Source organism: Artemia sp. Qi Xiang Cuo, chromosome 10 (genome assembly GCF_049724085.1).
Source record: "Artemia sp. Qi Xiang Cuo chromosome 10, ASM4972408v1, whole genome shotgun sequence".
In the NCBI taxonomy this organism is placed as follows: Eukaryota; Metazoa; Arthropoda; class Branchiopoda; order Anostraca; family Artemiidae; genus Artemia; species Artemia sp. Qi Xiang Cuo.
The window spans coordinates 38,376,169-38,398,322 of record NC_142803.1 but is presented as its reverse complement, the minus strand read 5'-3'; the positions used below and the strand labels follow the sequence as shown (position 1 = coordinate 38,398,322).

The following is a 22,154-nucleotide window of genomic DNA, read 5'->3' as shown; positions in this document are numbered from 1 at the left end:
TAGTTTCTTTTAAATTTTATGTGTTACTCTGTAACTGGTAGTCTTTGATTTCTATATTGATTTGCGTTGCATTTTTATGTGTTTTTCTTCGTGATACTCCACGCATTGTACCTCTGTATAGTGTGGGTTAGAAATAAACAATAATAATAATAATAATAATCAATAATAATAATCCTCTTCAAGGATTACAAACATTTGTAATCTGATTAAAAGTTCAGGAGAAGCAATATACCAATCGTATCTTTTTGAAGAAATAAGTGTGATGGTGTTAGGTTCCATGAATTTGTTGATTAATTTAGAAAAAAATTTTCAAAGAAGTCACTCCCAAAAGAAAATAAGAATTTCTTGCCGATGCAGAGAGTGCAGCGCACTGTTTTCCTCTGCAAGCCACCGCGTCTTCTAATACTACGTCTAATTTGACAATTAACAGAAAAAAACGATATAAAGTTTCGAAAAGTGGTTGATAGAGTGGAGATGTCAATGAGGGTTCTGCAAGCGTAATCCATCCACCTTATTTTTTCGTAAGAAGACATTAAGGCAAAAAAATGTCTTCTTTTGCCTTTTTCAGGCGAAGTGAACCAAGTGCCGCAAAGACCAGTGATCAGTTACAATGACCTTTCCTTTGCTAAGCAGTCGTATTTTATCACACTAGTTGACAAAAGGCTCGTAAGAAAAATTACTTTTTTATTGTTTTTAGCTTTATATATTTTTTTAATTGATTCAATGACAAATACGAATTTACAATAAGACATCTATGGTCGGAATGCCCCTAAACATTTTTCCTCATTTTGCATAGCCTGCTATCTTTATCAAATCTCTGAATTAAGCTGTGGGCTACAATAATATCTACTATGTCGTGTTAAATGTCTAGATAAGTAAAAAATAATTATGAAAACCTATTTATATTGCATTTTTAGCTAGTTTTGCAAATATGATTTAAGTATAACTGATAGTTTTATGCTAATTTTAATGCAATTAAAGTTGAAGCAATTCCAGCCCAAAAAATTCAAATATTTACAGACACTGAAACGCAAATAAACCATCATCACCTAAAGCTTCATGATTAGGCGAAAAAAGGTCTTAAATAATATTAGTAAAAGACTATAAAAGGAAATGATTAAGAAAACTGAAGGGCAATAATTAAGATAGAAACCCAATGGTACAAATTATTCTATTCTTATTCTTTTGCCCTTACTTAAGTGTTGGATACAGAACATGTAAGTTAGTTTTTATTAATGTAACCAAATAGAAGAATAGGCTACTAGTTGAATTTCTTTCGTCTACTATTTACTCGGTAATGTGCTTTTTCCTCCTATCCAAAACCATTGTTTTGACTTCAATTGAGGACAGCTTGATTTACAGTAGCCTAGGTAATGCATCAACAACTTGGACTAAAAAAGTATTGACATTAAAGAATAATAGTCAGAATTACCATCTAGCCTACTAAAATATAAGAAATATTTGCTATTACAAGGTAAGTTAATTAGAAATATCAGTTTTTTTAAATTTCTAACATATTTACATAAATTAGATTGCCATCCAATTCTTAGTTGTCCAAAGGAAGAAAATCTGGTAAAATTTTACTTTAGCTACTTTTGACTATCCTGGAAAGGGGTTGGGCTATGAAATAAAACTTTCACGGATGGGTCTACAGGCTAAAGTATATCCTGGGAAGGTATTTTGAAGTACTTACCTCCACTCCTTCTCCCTTTAGAGGGTCCTGACCTTTGATGACCTTTAAAAATCTGTGTGTTATAAAAGTGAAACCTTGCAAAATAGATCTTCTCTTAAATCAAGTGCAACAAAATTGTTTTCAGCTTCACAGCTTTGCTCAGTCCAAATTTATAAGGTTTTAAAGATATGCAAATTGATTTCCTAAATTTTGAAAAAAATCTTGATAGGCCTATGGCTTAAATTCTAGGACTCAAATAACAAGAATTGCATTGTCAGAACTAAAGCCAAAGAAAAAGAAACAAGTAACTGAAAATTAAAGTAAATGTTGTTTAGTCAAAATTTCAATAGGTATATAGACCTGTCAAGTAGTCAAATTTCAGGACCCACTAGAGGGAGAAGGAGTGGAGGTAGGTACTTCAAAATACCTTCCTGGGACATACTTTAGCCTGTAGACCCATCCCTGAAAGTTTCATTTCCCTAACCTAACTCCTTTCCAAGATAGCCAAAAGTAGCTAAAGTAGAATTTATAAATAAAATCACCAAAAAACTGTTGATAAGGAAGGGTGATTTACCAGTAAGTAGGCTAATGATAAAACAAATAGGCTAGGCCATGTGATAGCCTAAGATAATGCTGGTGAAACGGTTGGCAGGCACTCATAAGTACTTTAGGCTACCCTATTATATAACTCAAGAAATAGATTATATATTTTTTCTTATAAGCTAAAAGTGCTATCCATCAAAAACCAATAGAAACCAAGGTAAATATTTACCAAATCATATAATTGAGTTATGACTAAAGTGAATATACCACTCAATGCCCCTGTTTATTCTCTTTACAAATATGATAATCATTTTTGTGAGAAATGAATTTTAGCCCCCACCCCTATATATACCAATTCATTTATTGCACATTAGGGGTGTATATTTTTGCACATTATGGGGGTTGGGGTAATTTTGTATCTGATGAACATAAAAGGTCCTATTAATCTTTCCCCCCACCCCCTACGGTTGAAAAATAAAACCGTGCTTTGTATATATATATGATTGGGGGCTAGAATTAATTTAAAAAAAAATAGTTTTTTATAATTTTCAATTTAATAAAAAAGGCATTGAATGTTATATTCACTTTAGTTGTAACTCAATAATATGATTTGGTAAATATTTACCAAAACCAAAGCTGACCTATAAGATAATCCTAGGCTAGTGAAAACTAAAATAAGTTTTCTGCTCAATCCTTTTTACAGAGTTCAGATTGACCAAAATGATCTAATGTCCTAGGCCTAATTAGTTTTCAGCTGTATCTCTTTGAGTACCATTTATTGGCCTGCCCCTGACACAGCTCTAAAGAGAAAGAAAGTTGCATTCTCAATGCCAAACATTGCCAAATTTACATTTTAAATAAAAAATTAATGCAATGCAATAAATAGCAAAATAATATTTTAATCTTTAGAAAAGAAAAATAATAGACATGCTTACTTTTTAACTTAGTTTCTCCTGTGCTGGCTTGCACATACTGTGACTATAATTCCTCTCTGCAATGACCTCTGAAGAGCTTGCAGGTATCTAAGGTTGTCTATTATAGTTCAGAGTTATTGAGATCAGACAGGGGTAGATCCAGTATTTTTTTTTTTATAGAGGGTACATAGTAGGTTGCTCTGATAAACTTGCAAACAAAGAAATACCAGCAATTTAAAGGGCACCTCAGCAATTATACATCATAGGTAGGCAGTGGAGATGGTCATAATTTCATTTAGAATTGGATGGGGGTTAAAGTTTTAATAAATCTGTTGAAATTGAAATAATTTAAAAGATTGATCCAAAAAATAATAAGTTATAAAAACACCCCGCCCTATAAATAATCAAAAGCTGTTCACCATCTATAAAAAAAATAATATTTAATATTTTCTGCATAATTTTTAGCTTTTGCACTACTGACCACTATAGCAACTGAATTAAGCTTTGTATTGTCAAAAAAAAAAAAAAATGATCTTGAACCATTCTTGGAGTCCTGCATTCCTTGTGACTATTCCTTGTATTGGTCAAGTCATTTAGATTGTCACCTAACTAAATGGCATTTTTTAGTAATTATGATGGTAATGAAGAGTAGGAAATGAGGATTAAAATATAATCAAATATGCATAGAAATTTAAACATTAGATATTTGTTTGTTTAGGGGTGTAACAAGAAACATGAACAAAAAGATAGCAATACATAGAAGACATTAAAAATGAGAGTTTTAAGTATAGGCAATAAAACATTAAATAATCACTATTTCTTTTTTAAAATAGTGTTTTAATAAACAGCATCAACATTTACTAATCAACATTTCACTTTTCAGAACAATGTAGCATATCTTTCCACTTTTTAAAGTTTGATATATTTTGCTTAAATTACAGAAATCACAATTTTGTAAGAAAAAGTCTATTTTTCTCTTTCTACTCCTGCCATATCTATTTATTACATGGTTGATGTCCACCTCAATGTTTTGGTGAATGTTTATAATGGCTAGCCCTGTCAGTTTAGAGCTCTTTGTTCATATTTCCTCTTCTATTCATCCTAAAATACTTAAATAAAGAACAAAATTCTCAGAAAAATATGAACTCTAATAAAGATGCATGTAGTTATGTGCTTCAAACTAAGTATATCAGTCAAAATATACCTTAAAATAACAAATAATTATATGTTTGTGATTTCGATATTTGATAGGTATAGATTGGTGATTTAAACTCTCAGGGTTTCAATTGAAGGGTTTCAGGGTTTCAATAGAATTTTAATTGAAATTTTTAAAATCTAGAAATTTTCAGATATTCAATTCAAACATTTAAATCTCAATATGTCTGTTGAGCACAAAAATATAAATCTGAAATTCAGCTCAAATTTAGCATTAAGTGAGAGAATTGTCCTTTTAAAAATTTGATTTATAGACAACTAATCATGGAAATATGATAGGATGTTATGTATGGTACCAAAATAAGTATAAAATCCTTAGCAGTATATACAATTTTATAAAAAAAAATATATGCATCCCTTGTGCATAAACATAACTATATTTTGTGACTGGTTGGTATTATGAAGGTGAGAAGTTCTGAAGTAAAATTTTAGTTGCATTCTGCTTCTGTGGTTAACTCAAGTGGTGTGAATTTCCATTTTTTTCAATATTTCATTAGTAAATGTTTGAAAAAAAATGATGCCATTCCACTTATTCAAACTGAAAATTCAGAGACCCATCTATACTAGATAAAAAAAATAAAACATAATTATTTGCCTTCTTTTATAAACAATTTTGCACGTCCACAATTTTGTTCGCCCTGCACGTCCCCCCCCCCATTTGGATCCGCCACTGAGATAAGAAAGGGCTTCAAAATTAGGATAGTTACAGCTATGGTATTTAATAAATTTTTTAGTGTTAGTGTATTGAATAACTGTTCAGAGATTAAGGGAGATTTAGGACTGTTCTTTGGGAAGTACTACAAACAAGGTTAGTGAAGTTAGCATATCTAGAGTCAATTGGGATTTTGGTTATATATTCTTGATCTAAGCTAATTAAGAGAATTTTAGATAGCTATGGACTGAAAATGGATTGGAATGAAGGCAAAGGCTTGAAGGTGGAAATTGACAGCATTTAAAAAAGTTGAAAATATTTTGAGAGATAAAGGAATTCCAAGACAGCAACAAAGAAGGATGTAACAGATTCTTCTAATATTTACTATTGGGCCTGAGATACCTAGGAGAATCTATTGTTTTTAAGGTGGTTAAATGTAATAACCACCATGACAGGTTTAAAGAACATAAAAATATATTGAGAAATTTGTCTCACAAGCTTGTGAAGGACCATGAAGAGGCAATTGCAGCTGGCTCTTAACAAAAGATGTTTTGGCATCATGTCTCAGCAGTTAACCCATCCAGACAAGATATCCCAGACCTAATGAGAGAAAATGTAAAAATGCCTACAAAGTCCTACATCTTGGATTTAACAATCCAAAGCATCCATATTGTTTAGGAGACACCCAGCTTAGGGCAGTTTATGAGAAGACATATTTGGGAATTATTGTTGACTACAACTTGAAGTTTTATTGCCACATATATGCTAAAGTTGCAAAATAAACTGAGCTGTTGTCCTCATAAAGCAAACACTCACCATCAGGGAGCCATGTGTGATAATGAAGCATTAGAAAGCCATGGTCTACCCTCACCTGAAAGTTGGCATGACTCTAACCTCTCCCAGCTATAAGATGGATGTGAAGGCACTGGAGAGTGTTCAAAGAAGAGCAACAAAGCTTATCCCGACACTGAAAGATGAAACCTACAAGGTAAATCTCACCTTACTCAAACTCCCTACTTTAATATACTATAGGAAAACAGGAAAATGACCTAGTAAGTCATGGCCTCTCACAATCCCTCTCAAGTACCACAAGAGGACAAACTAGGAAGATACAATTCCCCCATTATACCAGGCAAGAGCACCAGCACTTTTTCTCAGTCAGTTCTGTCCCTTTTCTGGAATAGCCTGTCCAAAGCCACTAGCCTGTCTCAAACCCTAGAAGCTTTCAAGAAAGGAGTTGATCAAGACTCAATCAATGCTAAATGGAGTCTAATCTGGGATGTCAAGAGATGGCGGTCCAAGTCACAGCTAAGCAGAGTTATTCTGTTTTGAAGGAAAATTTCGACTGGGGTTCCAAAATTGCACTGTCAAATCATCGGTACCTTTACCCTAGTGCCTTCTATGGCACTATGTGTAAATTAGTTCAAAATCCAGCACAATTTATCCTTAAAGATCTAACTTAATAATGTAAGCTGTTCTTGAGATATTGCTTTGTTTTGTTTATCATAGTTTGTTTTGATTTAGTTCAACATCTCCCTAAATATTCCTTGAAAGCTTCAACTTAATACCCTTAGCTTGCATAGTAGCAATAATTGTACTAGCATTAGTAGCAGTATACACATAGCACCTTTAATTTCTTCAACATCCCCTCAACACATGCTGAAAGTTTCAACTTAATACCCTCAACCATTCCTGAAGCGTTGCTGATATGTTCTCTGGAAAACCCATGTGGGCATAGTGGGTTCTGATTTACTTCAATACAGTTTCAATATTCCCCAAATTTTTGCCTTAATTCTCTTAGATTTAGTAGCAGTAGTAGTACTAGTAGTAGCATTAGTATTAATAGTAGCAGCCTTAGGTTTTTTGGCAGTAGTAGCAATAGACGTAGTAGGCTAATAATAGTAGCAGTAGTTGTAGTAATAATAGTAGCAGTGGTAGCAGTATGAGTAGAAGAAGTAGTATTCGGATGAAAATATGGTATTGTGGTTAGTTCAGTATCCCCCACAGCAAGCCCTATAAGTTTCAACTTCACACACCAAACTGTTCCTAAGGTATTGCTGATACTCCCTTTTGACAACTTGCATACAGATGGTGTGTTGTGATTCAGCTCACCTTCCTACCTCAAAATTCCCTGAAAATTTCACCTTCATGCTCTTAGGCATAGTTGTAATAGTAGTCACAGTAGTAGTATTATACCATTAATAGCAATAGCACTAGTACTAGAATCAGCAGTAGCATTAATGTATTGCCTTTTGGTCAGTTGAACATCCCTCTGATCAAGTCCTGGAAGTTTCCACTTAATACAATTGGCCATTGCTACCACATTACTGGTATGTCCTTTTAATAACCTGTATATTCATGGAAGTAGTGGAAGCCTTATGGAAGCAGTAGTAGTAAAAGTAGTAGTAAATGTAGCAGTGGTAGTAGTATTAGTAGTAGTGTGCATATATTGCCTTTTGGTCAATTGATCTTCCCCTTTAAGCATTCTCTGGAAGTTCCAATTTTGTTTAAATTTCCCCTCAATATTGTATATGTAGTAGTGTGGTTGTAGTAGTGGTGGTAGTTGTAATAGTAGTAGTAGCATACAAATATTTCCCTTTTGGTCAATTGATAATCTCCCTTATCATTACATGAAAGTTTCAAATTAATATACTCAGTCATTCCTGAGTTATGCCCTTTTAGCAACCCATATACACATAACTTGTTTTGATTTATTTCAACATTCCCCTCAGCATGCACTGAAAGGCTCATTTGATTGCCCATAATCGTTTTAGACAGTAAAGGTCAAACATGCTTGCCTTTTGCAATAGCATATACTATGTGTAAAAAAATGAACAAATGGGCTAACTTACAGCCCTTGCCGTGAGGGCTGTGGGGTGATTTACATCTCCAAAGGCATAAAACAATGTTGAAGAAAATAGATGTCTAAAAATTTTGATTGGATTTTTGTTTTGGGAAATGATCAGTGTGGGGGGGGGACTGGTTGCCCTCAAATTGCTTTTGACTCTTAAAAAGGACACTATAACTTCTAATTTCCAATCAAATGAGCCCCTTCCAAAGTTTATGTGACCACCCATTCCATAAGAACCTTATATGCCCCCAGAGTATAACTTACAACCCTTGCCCCAGAGCTCTGGTGCTTTGTGTCAATAATGGAGGCATTGTTTTATGTTCTTTAGACTATTTTACACAAATGGCTAACTCATTATCTTAATCAGATGCGTTTGGGGAAAAGATGTGTCAGGAGGGAGGGGGCTAGTTGCCCTCTATCACTTTTGAAATCTAAAAAGGAAGTAGAACTTTCAATTTCAAATTAAATGAGCCTACTCTAAAGTTTGTATGATAACCCCTTCCATTAAAACTTTATAGGCCCCCAATGCATAAATTATAACCCTTACCTTCTAGTTCTGAGGGGTTATTTTAACCCTGAGGGCCGTGTTATATGATTTTTAGACTATTTCGACCAAAATTGCTCTATCAAAATGTCGATTTGATGCATTTGGCGAAAAAGCATGTGGGGGGGGGGTTAGTTGCCCTTTAGTCACTTTTGACTCATGAAAAGGGCACTAGACCTTCTGATTTCCAATCAATAAGCCCACTCCAAAGTTTATATGATCACCCCTTCCATAAAAACCTTATATGTTAATAATGGGCAACTTTTATAGCTTATAACCGTTGCCCTGAGGGCTTGGAGGGGTTGTCATTCTCAGAGACATAAATACTGTACCTTTCAACTATGCTGAACAAAACGGTTACCCCAAATTTTGATTGGATGTCCTTGGGGAAATGATGGGGGGGGGGGGCGCTGGTTTCCCTCCAATCACTTTTGACTCTTAAAAAGGGCACTCTTAAAATTTCCAATCAAATGAGCCCCTATTGAAGCTTCTAGGACAACTTCAACATTGCTCATTACATAGGCAGCGCTATTGTGCTGCCTATGGTGTAAATATGTTGTTGATATGTTTATTTGTTTGTTAATAATTTTTATTATTTTGTTTTTTAGTAAGGTCATATAGCTCTTTTTGTAATAAATATCATATTGTTTAGTTTAAAATCATGCAATAAATTGCTGGAAATAGAAAACAACAAGAACAATCAAAAGGTAAAGACCAAACAAAACATAAAAGAGCTCATCAATTTAAAATGGAACAAAACAATTTAAAGCAAAGCAACAGAACTTAAGCTAGGTTTAAGACATTTTGCTTTCAAGACAGTTTTTAGGGCTGGCTTTTGAATTGCTTTGATTCCATTTTTATGTCCCTCTGATAGCCCATGATGCTATATGAATGTAGGAGTTGACTAACCACTTTGTATAAAGGGTTGCAGAAACCTGGGGCAGGGCTCTTCGAATCTAATTAGCATCTTTTTAATGAATGGATGAATGTTCTTTATTACCCATCTACAAACAAAAAAAAGAGAAAAAAATAGAGTACAATAAAAGAAAAAGAAAGGAAAACAAAACAAACTGGTCATAAACATATACACAAATTATCAATAATAATAATAATAATAACAATTTATTTTTTGCCCGCCTTACAACAAGAGAAAGAATAAATGGAGTAAAAAAAGGAAAAAGAAAGAAGACACTCATCTAAAGGTACAAATATATACGCGAACTATTTACATGACAAGATGAGTTAACGGCGAATCAGCAAGGAATTGCACACTGCAGCGGCTAGCTCTTGCTTCAATTTCACCAATTTTTGATCAATGGTCCTGTAACGGCAACTGACGTAACTATTCGAGAACCATAAAGGTAAACACAACAGAAATTTTGCCAGCTTGTAGTAATGGATTTGCATCTGTCTCTTTTGAGTAACTTTTTGTAACTCTCAAAGCGGTGATATATATAAGATAGAAGGCGCAACTACGGCGTTAAATATTCTGGCGAGGGTGATCTTATTAATACTATTTCTCAGGCTTACTGCTTTTCCGTAACCTTTTGTAAGAGACCAAATTACAATATCTTTAATAAGCCCGGTGGTTAATCTTATCGTTGAACCATAATCAGTTCCGAGGTACCAAAGGCTATCCGATTAATTAACCACTGAACCTTCAATATCGATAACAGAGAAATTGTACTTCGCAATTTCTGACAAACAGAGAAATTGTACTTCGCCGGCCTGTTAAAAATACAAAGCTCTGTTTTGGAGACATTCACAGCAAGACGAATAGATTTATAAAGTTCAACAATGTTAGCCAATTTACCCTGTAAACCAGATATATAAAGAATGAGTAGTAGTAGATCGTCGGCGTGTGACATGTAGCTAATATCAAGCCCATCAAGCTTGATACTTCCCTTTAATCCTAGTGACTGTATACGTATGCAGTTAAATATAGTGGGGCTTAAACATGAACCCTATCTTACCTTTTTAAGTAGCAGTACATCTTCCGAAAGCATCGGACGATTATTTTGCTTATCTCTACCTAGCACAATTCGTATAACTGTGTTGCTATACCAAAACTGCAAAACGGACACAATGGAGGGATCAACGCTGCAATCCAGAAGTGATAACAATGCTTGTGAGTGCAAAATATGATCAAAAGCAGTATAAATGTTGACACTACGTGTAAACACAGGAAAACGCTTTGCAGAGGCTCTGCGCAAAATAATCCGAATAATTCAGACTTATTATAATACCACAACTAATATAGTGCGCCCTTCCAAGGGTGACAAGAGGGCTGGTTACTCAGTTTCCGAAACTGTTCATCCCTGGCCTGAAGCGGTTCCACCACACCGAAACGGTTAACAACGTACCTATTCTTGAACCACAGAGTGGCCTGAAGAAAAAACTTCGCGCACTTAAAATAGCACTTTCTCAAGCCTCGCCTATCAGATTCCTTAAAAATGTTGTCAAATATAGAATGTGCAGGATAGCCAAACTATTATATATTCAAGAAAGAGCTTTCCGTTCCAGATTAAGGTGCAATGTAACCACACTAGCATAAGCAATTCTAAGTTTGCATTCAGCATTCCGAAGCAAAAGTTCTCACGTATTCTTAATCGAAGACCCAATCAGGAGACCTAAATATGTGAGTACAGTGCTGGGTTGCCACCTAACTATCACCTTGACAGACACTATTGGGCACATAACTACCATGAAAATTAAAGAAGAGGACTGGGGACTTCAAAGCACTCATACTTACTCCTATTTGTAGATATCTATCAGCTAGTTTATCAAAATTCCATTGAAGACTAGCTATTGACCAGCATGAATTTAACAGATCGTCCGCATAGCAAAGCACTAATGTATCCATCCCTTTTGAAATGCAACTAATAGGTAGGCCAATCTGTGCAGGAAGAGACGTGCTGTTGTAGATAATTAGTGATGTAATGACTCCTTTCTTTATTCCAACTAATACAGGGAGTTCACTGTCCAAAAGTACATTTCCCAATTTAAACGAACTTCTAGGTGCCTATACATGCAACATAATGGGAAAATTACATCAAGACTAACACCACAACTATGCTACTCCAACAGGGTCTGCGAGTGGATAAGGGAACCAAAAGCATTTGTAATAACGTATGCTCCGAGAACCAGAGGGCTCCCAGATGCTTCTGTATCTCTGAGCACATTACAGAGACTTGTAAGGGCATGGAAGCAACCTAAACTTGACTGGAACCCGAACTGGAATGGTGGCACAATATACTTTTCTTTTAAGCGGTCAACACCAGAAGCTCAAATAACTTTGCAAAAACATTTGGCACAGTCACTGGCTTATACGATGAACATGATGATTTTGATTTATTCTTTTTCAGAATTTGACTAACCACCCCAATGCATAAACTGTGTGGAACGATACCAAAGTTAGAAACCATTTTGAAAAGTAATGCAAAGTGGTTATAGAGGAGGTCACTTGCAGTGATAAAATACTCAGCACAAATACTGTTGACACCAGCCGAGGATTTGTTCTTTCTAAGCTCCAACGCAGTCTCCTTAATAGCAGACGGTGTTACCACAATAAAATTTGGTTTTTGAATACAATCAAGCAACGAAGTCATCTCACTATCGAAAGAATTTTCCTCACTGTTATTAGGTTTTACAAACTGACTGTAAAATGGACAACCCATTCAGACTCTGGGATGCTGTTGGGGCCCTCATGGTTCTGCTTACCAGAAAGAGGACAATACTTCCAAAGGTAATTAGGGCCATTTACAATCTTCTCAGCTGTAACCGACTTGACTACCGCTTGATGCCCGGGATAAATCGGGACCGTATTTATTAGAATAAATCCAGACCGCGTTTACAACCCCGGTCATTGGCCTCTCGCACTTGTTTCACAGCCGCAACCACCACTTCGACCAAGCACAGGCTTGGGCAACTTTTGGATTTTTTTGGTCCTTTTAACCCCAACAGAATTTGATTATCATTGCAATCTAAATTATTGAGAGTCCAAAAATGAGTTTTTTAAAGGGGGAAGGGGAATAATCTGGGTATCCCCATAGGCATCAAACTGTGCAATTAACCAATTCTTCGCAAACATGTTTTAGTAGAAAATTTATTCTTCCAATCATACAGATCCAAACAATTTTTAGAACTTCTGATTATCATAGGTAGCGCAATAGCAATGCCTAAGTAAAGAACAATGTTGGCACAATGTATTATTTATTTATTTGTTTCTTTAGACCAGTTCACTTCGTATCGAAAGAGTTGTCGTAGAAACTTCAAAAAGGGCTCATTCGATTGAAAATTGAAAGGGGTTGTGCCCGTTTTAGTAGTCGAAAGTGATTGGAAGGCAACCAACACCCCTTCCACGCCCACTATTTCTCCAAACACATCTAAACGAAATTTTGAGATAGCCATTTTGTTCAATGTAGTTGAAAGATCTGGAAATTATATCTTTAAGGAGGACACTCCCCTCACAGCCCTCAGGGCGAAGGTTGTAAGTTATGCCCTGGGGGCATATAAGGTGTTTTATTGAACGTTTTGTCGTAGAACTTCAAAAAGGGCTCATTCGATTGGAAATTTAAAGGGCTAGTGCCTTCTTTAAAAGTAGAAAATGATTGAAGGGCCACTAACTCCTTCTCACACCCACCATTTCCCCAAACACATCCAATCAGAATTTTTGTTTAACATAGTTGAAAGTTCTGGAATTTAGGTCTTTAAGTATGACACCTCCCCCCCCCCTCCACAGCCCTCGGGTCATGGGTTGTAATTTATGCCCTGGGGGCATATAAGATTTTTATAGAAAGCGTTGCGGTAGAAACTAAAAGGTTTCTACCGCAATTGCCATTGTGTTCAACGTAGTTGAAAGTTCTGGAAATTAGGTCTTTGAGGATGATAACCCCCTCATAGCCCTCAGGACAAGGGCTGTAAGTTAAACCCTGGTGGCATATAAGGTTTTTATAGAAAGTGTTGTCTTAGAAACTTCAAAAAGGGGCTCATTTGATTGGAAATGTCTTGAGTGATTGGAGTGATTTATAGTCAAAAGTGATTGGAGGGCAACTAATCCCCTCTCACGCCCACAATTTCCCCAAACACATCAAATCAAAATTTTGAGATAGCCATTTTTTCAACATAGTTGAAAATTCTAGAAAATAGGTCTTTGAGAATGACAACCCATCCCCCCCCCCCGCCCGTAGGGTAAGTGTTGAAAGTTATGCCCTGGGGGCATATAAGGTTTCTATAGAAAGTTTTGTTGTAGAAAATTCAAAAAGGGCTCCTTCGATTGGAAATTGAAAGGGATAGTGCTCTTTTAATTGTCACAAGAGACTCTCACGCCCATCATTTCCCCAAACAATTTCAATAAAAATTTTGATATAGCCATTTTGTTCAACATAGTTTAAACTTCTGTAAATTAGGTCTTTGAGGCTGACAACCCCCCCCCCCCCACACACACACACAACCCCCAGCGCAAGGGTTGTAAGCTATGCCCTGGGGGCATATAAGGATCTTATAGAGGGTGCTGTCGTAGAAACTTCAAAAATGGCTCATTCGACTGGTAATGAAAGGTCTAGTGCCTTTTTTAATAGTCAAAAGTGATTTGAGGGCAACTTACCCCGCTCTCTCGCCCACCATTTCCCCATACACATTCAATCAAAATTTTGAGATAACTATTTTATTCAACATAGTTGAAAGGTCTGGAAATTATGTCTTTGAGGCTGACAAACCCCCCACTGCCCCCAGGGTAAAGGCTGTAGTTATGCCCTTGGGGCATATAAGGTTTTTATAGAAAGCCTTGCCGTAGAAACTTCAAAAAGGGCTTATTCAAAAAGGAATTGAGGGGGCTAGTGCCCCTATTAATAGTCAAAGTGATTGGAAGGTGAATGCCCCCCCCCCACGCCCGTCGTTTCCCCAAACACTTCCGATCAACATTTTGATATAGCCATTTTGTTGAACGTAGTTGAAGCGTCCGGAAATTATGTTTTTGAGTACGAACCCCCCCCCCCCCCCGCAGCCCTCAGGGCTAAGGTTTTAAGTTATGCGTTGGGGACATATAATGTTTTTTATACAAATAATTGTCGTAAAAACTTCAAAAAGGGCTCATTAGATTAGAAATTGAGAGAGCTATTGCTCTTTTTAACAGTCGAAAGTAATCTGAGGGAGAATCACCCCCTCCCCCCCCCCACGCCCATCATTTCCCCAAACATATCCGATCAACATTTTGATATTGCCATTTTGTTCAAGGTAGCTGAAAGGTCTGGAAAATCTTTCTTTGAGGATATAAACCCTTCCCCCATAGCCCTCAGGATAAGTGTCGTAAGTTATACCCTTGGGGCATATAAAGTTCTTATTGAAAGCTTTTCCGTTGAAGCTTCAAAAAGGGCTCATTCGATTTGAAATTGAGAGGACTAGCGCCTTTTTATTAGTCGAAAATGATCAGAGGGCAAATGCTCCCCCACGCCCATCATTTCCCCAAACACTTCCAATCAAAATTTTGAGATAGTCATTTTGTTCAACGTATCGGAAAGGTCTGGAAATTATGTCTTTGAGGATAACAAATCCCCCCGGCATTTAGAATAAGGGTTGTAAGTTATGCCTCGGGAAATCAGCCGCTCGGAGGGGGCATTTAAAATTCGGAGGGAACTCATTGGATTGGTAATCAGCCGCTCTAGTGCTCTTTTTAAGAGTAAAAGTGATCGGAGGGTAGTTACCCCCTCCCTCACACACACACATCGTATTGTCTCGAAATGCATCTAATAGAAATTTTGAGATAGCTACTCTATTCAAAATAGTCTAACTATCATATAACAAGGCTTTGAGGTGGAAACAAACACCAGAGATTATGGGCAAGGGTTGTAAGTTATGCCCTGGGGGTATTTAAGGTATTTATGAAAGGAATGGTTGTTTAAATTTAGAAGAGGCTCAGTCATGGGCGTAGGCAGCATATTGTCTAGGGGGGGCAGTCGATAGTGCGATGGAGGGCCTTTTATCAACTGCTTTTCCAACCATCTGCTTTTTCAGCCATATCTAATGTAAATTTGAAGGTCTAGGGGGGGTAGCTGCCCCCCCTGCCTTCTCCTCCCTACGCCCATGGGCTCAGTCTTTCTCCCTGAAAAAGATTATGTTAATATAAAACGAACAGAAATTAATTAAAGCAACTTTTTCCACCAAAAAAAATTCAAAAAAGTAAAGAACTTCATTAAACCAAAAATGAACAAAAATAGAATCAAATAAAAACAAGCAGAAATTAATATGAGTAGGGTTCTAAACCCCTATGTCTTCTAAAAGCCAGAATATAATTTGTAATTTACTGAAAAAATTCCTTTAAATGTTTTCACTTTTATAACTTTAATAAATTAAAAATTAATTAAGATTTTAAGGAATAAATATCAGCATATGTATATTAAACTGACCATGCACATTTTTTTTGCAGTAAATTCATTTGAATTTTTTTCAGTAAAATACAAATTATATTCTGGATTTTAGAAAGCATAGTGGTTTAGAACTCTACTCATATTAATTTCTGCTCGTTCTCATTTGATTCTATTTTTGTTCATTTTAGTTTTAATAGAGTTCTTTACTTTTTTTTGTAAGACTTATTTTGTTGAAAAAGTTTTTTTTTAATTAATAAGGATATAGACAGGGTCGTCTTAGGTTGATGTGTAAGGCAGCAAGGCTGCTGAGCCAGTGAGGGGGGCAGACTGTAGATTGGTAGTCAAAAGCAGGGAGTTAGAATAATGTTGATCTATTTGCCAGGTGTTGATTGTCTGAGATTTGTAACTCCTTTGGCAGCTTGCTGGAGAACTGACAAAAAATTCAAAAGTACTGAGATTTGTTTGAATTTTGATATGCAGGTATAAACAGCCAACACAAAAAAAAAACTCCGCTGCCAAAAATTTGTTAAGGAAAGTCTCCTTAACAGTAGTCATGTTTAAAATTTTTTTTTAAGCAGACTTGGATGCTTTTGTATGGAAGGTAGGTGGGGCTTGGAAGTGGCCTATGTTGATTCATTGCTCTCTCTTTTTGACCTATGATACTTGCCTTTCCCCCCATAATGTTTGAGCTGATTGAAACACTTTTATGCAAAAGTCAAAAGAAGAGGTCTACAACTTTGATTTCCAATTAGCCCAGGGTACTAGTCCCATAAGTTTCAAGCTGATCACAGAAAATAAACTTAGTTTTTTTTTCTACAGGAGACTTGGCAGGGTGGATGGTGCTGGCTGTGCCAAAGGCCAACTTTTCGCCTCTGGCGATGCAACCTGAAAATTCATGTACAATTCTACTTCAAACCAGATGCTGCATGTCTATCTTTATACTAGACAATTGGTAGTAGGGATAGTGCTAGAGGGGCTACAGGCCCACTTGAAAAATAATTCTGTTTTATTTCATGTTTCCAGCATGAATAGTTTAGCTTCAAGTTCACTGAAAGCATAAAAAATAGATCAACTGATACATACTTGATCTTATATATGCTGTCTTGATACAATCTTGATTTTGAGTTCAGAGCAAAAATGCCAGTTTAGAATGATTAAACTTGAATCCTTACACTTGAATCCTTTAACTTGAAAATACAGTTGATTTAGTAATTCTAAACATAATCCTGAACTTTGTTTCAAGATTGAATCCTTGAAATTGAAAATACAATTTATTTAGTAACCTGTTCCAGAACCGGTACAACATTTTTGTATCTGTTCTGGATCAAAGTCATGCCTGATCAAGTAACCTTTCAGTCATAATAAGGAATTTTTTTTACAAACTGAGATTGCTTTCATTTTGAATTGATTGTAGATATGAACTTATTATGATTTAGAGTTGACATGGATGAAGTGAGAATTATTCTAAATACAATCCTGAACTTTGTTTCAAGATTGATGCTAAGTGGAGTTCAACAGAAGATTTGATTATGAGCAAAACCAGCAGTTTTTCAGTAAAGATGCCATTTCAAATGCAAAAGAAATTTTCCACAATGATATTTGGGTCTTGTAGATAAGATTAAAACCACTCTAGTTGGAGGCCCTATTACCCATGGCGAACATTCTGTTAAGACGAATGTCAAAATCTATAGTAAGCTATCAAAAGCCTTCCTCAGGTCAAAATCATCACAGGGAGAAGAGCTAAGTTGACAGCCCTGTTTGCCACATCCATATGGTGATGCGTGGCATATAATGCTGAAAGACCTTTACAAAACCCAATTGCCCTTCAAAAATTATTCCAAGTCCATTAAGGTAGTCCTCTAGCCTCAAGAGAACAACTTGGAAATCAGGAGAAGAAGTGATATAGGTCTGTATTTTGATTTTTCTTTTTTTGCTCTCACCTATGTAAGTGTATAACTTTAGCTTGCTTTTGTTCATGCAAAACCAATCAAGTTTTCAGGAATAAATTAATGAGAAATATTGGACAAGGATGTATATAAGGTAGGACACACTTCAGGGATTTTAGATTTAAGGCCATCAGACCCAGGTCAATTTGATTCCAGTGCTCTCATTATTTTTTGTGAGTTCTCAGTCACTACATTTTCCAAATTCAAATGAGTAGTTTTTTCCTTGGTCCTCATCATATAAATTACTTTTAGAAATGCTACTGCTAACTTCAGCTTCTTCTTTAATAACGAAGTTATAATTTTCTTCTATGAAATAATTTCCCTTTTTATTTATGAACCTTTACAGCTACAAGGAACAGAATGTTATTTTCAGTGTTATGACAAGATGTTTCTCCAACAAATTGCTTCAATTGTCAGGGTGTGAGCATCCTGTTTCTTCTAAAGGACCACATATTAAATCATCTCTTGTTTTTACAGTGTATCTTGACGAGCCGTCAATATGTTCTCCTTTAAGCTTCAAAAAAAGTGTCAACTTGAACAAACTCTCTGCAGTTATTATAAGACTGACCCGGTTTAAAGCACCAAATCCTTTATTTCACAAATGCCATCTGGAATTTGAGGCTCCTAAGGGCTATGGAGTGGTAGCAGTAATTGAAGAAGCTAAACTGAGATTAACTGGCTATGATTCATGCCATGACTATGTACAGGTATATTTTTAAGCTATGCATTATTTTCTTTGTACTCTTTTTGTTCTATCATAAAGAACAGATCATAAATATTCTAGTGCGTATCTGTACAGAATGGGGAGGATCAACTCTCTGCTAAGAATGGTCTAGGAGCTCCCAGAAATGTTAGCCTATGTAAATGTACTTTCCCCCCCCCCCCCCTCCTTCAAGAAAGAATCCTCTGATTGTTACTCAGGATGTAAAAATCTCGTCAAGGGTCAGACATGTGGGTGCTAGTGTTCTTCTGCTTGTCTATAATAAAAAGAAGAATAAAGTTTTCGCAAAGTAAGTAAACGAACAAAAATTAAAGCATAAAACAAAACAAAATTACCACTTCTAAGCCAATACAATAAATTAGCTCAAATGAACTGATTGCTGTATATCCCAAAATTTGTAGGGCTATAAAAAGAACATTGCTTTATTGAAAGAACAGAACCCACACAAAATCAAGAATATTGCTTCAGGAGCCAAAATGTCATTAAATACCCAGCAGAAAACAACAGAGTATGGTAGTTTATGTCGCTCTCAGGCTCTCAGCATTCCTTCACCTGCCATTACATCAATAACTTGTAGCACACATTTTAAATTTTCCTAAAAACTAAAGAAAAAAGAAATGTTAATTAGTAGCCAAAAAGTCGCTAACAGCCTAAAGAATACCTTATCTTAGATTTTAGTTCCTCCTTTGGTGCCAGAGAAACCCAGGACATCCAGAAAGAGTCGCCAGTCATCGCTCACATGTGTGGATTCCCAGATCCCTTTCCACTAGGTTTAGACTCTCATGCAGATTTGTTTCAGGTACTGCTGGTTGGTGCAGCAAAGCATATTTTTCAGTCTTCTTTTTCTTCAGGCTCCCTGTGGGTGCCATTCCGGTAGTGTTCTAAGGAGTCTATCTTCCACCATACCAAGTAGATATGTCCAAGTAGTACCGTCTTTCTTGCATCTGACTTCTGCAGCTAGGGCCTGGTGCAATATAAAGCAGACCGTCTTTTTGGTAACATGGTGTCCAGTTTATATTTAACATACTGCAAAGTCATTTCTTTAGGCTCCTTATGGGTGCCATTCCAGTACTGTTCTAAGGAGTCTATCTTCCACCATACCAAGTATTTCTAAAGAGTCTATCTTCCACCATATCAAGTAGACATGTCCAAGTAGTATCATCTCCACTGGTATCTGACTTTTGCTGCTAGGGCCTGGTGTAATATAGAGCAAACTGTCTTTTTGGTAACACGATGGCCAGTCTATATTTAACATACTGCAAAGACAGTTATTCTTGAAATGAACTATCTTCTTGTCCTGCTGCAGGTTTTTTTTTTGGGTCCAACATTCAAGGACATTACTATTGAACAACATAACTTTCAGTTTTAAAGGGTACGTTTTTGATTGCCAAACTGGTTTAGTCAACTAAAAGCTCCAACGGCTTGTTTAACCCAAGACTGTGCCTCGGATCCCATTTATTGAACTGTACATCCAAGGTATCTAAACTCTACTACCCGCTTTATCCCTGGACTTTATGCCCAGTGGTGAGTCACCTGTTGCCTTGCTTTGTTTTCAAGTTGATTTTCAAGCTCAAAAGACTCGCTTTCTCTCGGATACATTGAGAAGGTCTTGAAGTTAGAGCCTATCCTTAACATCATCAGAGTGATATTGTCATTAAAATGAAAATCTGCTAGTCGTGTGCCTGAGGCTTGGATCCCAAAGCAGCATTGTTAATTAAAAGGTAAAAAAGCAGAAGGGAGAGGACACATCTTTGCTGGACCATGATCATTTTTTGGAAATACCTTGTATTTCCTTCGTAGACCCTAACGCAACACTCAGTGTTTTCCTACAGAGTATTGATCAAGGATACAAGTTTATCTGGAATGCCTTAATAACTGAGAATTTTCTGCAGCGACTCTTTATGGATTTAGATGAAGGATTTCTTACGAAATGCACAAAGACATCTTTGTGCATCTTTTGTCTCCAATGATTGCATTCCTCGACCAAGATGCATAGGATAAACAGAAGGTTGGAGCAGGAGTGAGTTGAAAGGAAGCTATTTTGTTCATATAGGATCCAAACATCCAAGGTTGTTTGTATGTGATGGATGGTTATCTCTAAGAACAGTCTGCAGGGTTCAAAAATTGACTGATGCTCCTCCCTACCACAATTTGATGCATCTCCTTTCTTAAAAAGCTTGATGAGTCTGCTTTTTCTCTACTCTTCAGGGACCTTCATCTGAGTTCCAGATACATGCAAAGAACGCAATCCAAAGAGTTATGCATGAATTTAATGAGGTTTTGATTATTTCCGGTAATACATTGTCTCCTCCTGGCGCATTATCTACCGTTGTTTAATTTGCGAGCTACCCGTGTCAGTTCCTTGCCGACGGATCTTCTAGATTAACTTGAAGGTTGAGGAAATCGATAGTGGGATTTCTGGTGTGTTCAGATGGCTAGGTCTGTTTAGAACTCCCAAGTCTAAGATCAAAACCTAAGATATCTCGCAAAAATTGTAAAGAACTACATACTTATTAATAAGTTAATTCATGAGTCTCTCCGCCTTTGATATGAAAAGCTAGATTTCTAAGCTTTAGAAATATACCCTAGTAGTACTCGAACTCAAGAAATAATAAACCATTGTATAAATCCCAGAAAGCCATTCTATCTATAATATGGAGAACTTCAAGGTGTGAAGCAACAAGGCAGCTTCACTTTGTATTTGGATTCACAGCTTTATTGAATGGAGCTCACTTTACAATAGTTTTACCAAACTAAGCTAACTCATTCCGGATAAAACTATCCTAAAATGCTCATTTTTCTACCTTACAGAAGTGCTCTAAGGCACTCGCGCGTTGTAGAGAAGATGATGCCACTGATCAGTAATCCATGCATCAGTAATTGTTTTGGATTGCATGGCAAAGTCAGTGGAATGTCTGATGGTAAGCCTCTGCACTTCTGGCCATACCTCTCCGCATGTAGTCAACAAGCGAAAACCTTACAATCCCACAATACCGTACCCATAACCTGTCTGGAGATTAATATTTGTTTGTCTTTTTTTCGTGCTTATTTAGGGGAATGTCTCTGGCGAAGTTCCATTGACTGGCGCTTTGTTTCTGGAGTGATGTGCAAGACTCAAATCACATAACGAGTGATGATGCGACTTAAAAGCTCATCGCCATCGTTATGGTAGTGGACGAGAAAAGTTAGTGTGACGAGAAAAGTTAGTGTGACTCCCATTTACCTGTTTTGTTTTCTTCTGGAAATATTTGAGGAACCCCCCTTACGCAATTCTTTTGTAGCCAAGTTCAACACTGATGGTTTCGTATAATAAAACTCTTGAAATTTCAAGAAAGAATTAATGCAGCCTGTCTATTGTAAATCATACCCATCCTCTTCAATTTTTCTCTCAATTCTTCCTTTGAATTCAGCTTTCACAACAAAAGGCCAGTCATTTGCGTTCCTTGTCGTGCAGATACGTCTGTCCGACATTAAATATAGGCAGCATCACGTTTGCTTTAATGCATTGTTTATAATATTTCTTTGTGCCTCTCTATGATTTGGCCGTGAGTTTCTATTGGTCGTAGTTTTCTTATCTTGAAAATTCTTATGACGTTACTAACCTCGCCAGTGATGGGATCATTGATTTTGTTGCACGTTTTAAAATCGCACAACTGAGGAATAACCAACCAAGCGGATCGTGGATAGTGCTAGACTGAAGTGAAGTACTGCCAAGGTCAATGCCAGGTGACA

General features: G+C 36.4%; 1 protein-coding gene across 1 annotated transcript in view; it reads left to right on the top strand.

Annotated features, from left to right (window-relative positions):
- The first annotated feature begins 1,005 nt into the window (after positions 1-1,005).
- The window catches only part of LOC148947728 (uncharacterized), a 35,710-nt gene continuing 14,561 nt past the window's right edge, over positions 1,006-22,154 (top strand). Inside the window, exons 1-2 of the mRNA XM_089096229.1 lie at positions 1,006-1,217; positions 18,179-18,408. Coding sequence (XP_088952355.1) covers positions 1,157-1,217; positions 18,179-18,408 — 291 coding nt within the window. The 5' untranslated portion in view covers positions 1,006-1,156. The remainder of the gene's footprint in view (positions 1,218-18,178; positions 18,409-22,154) is intronic.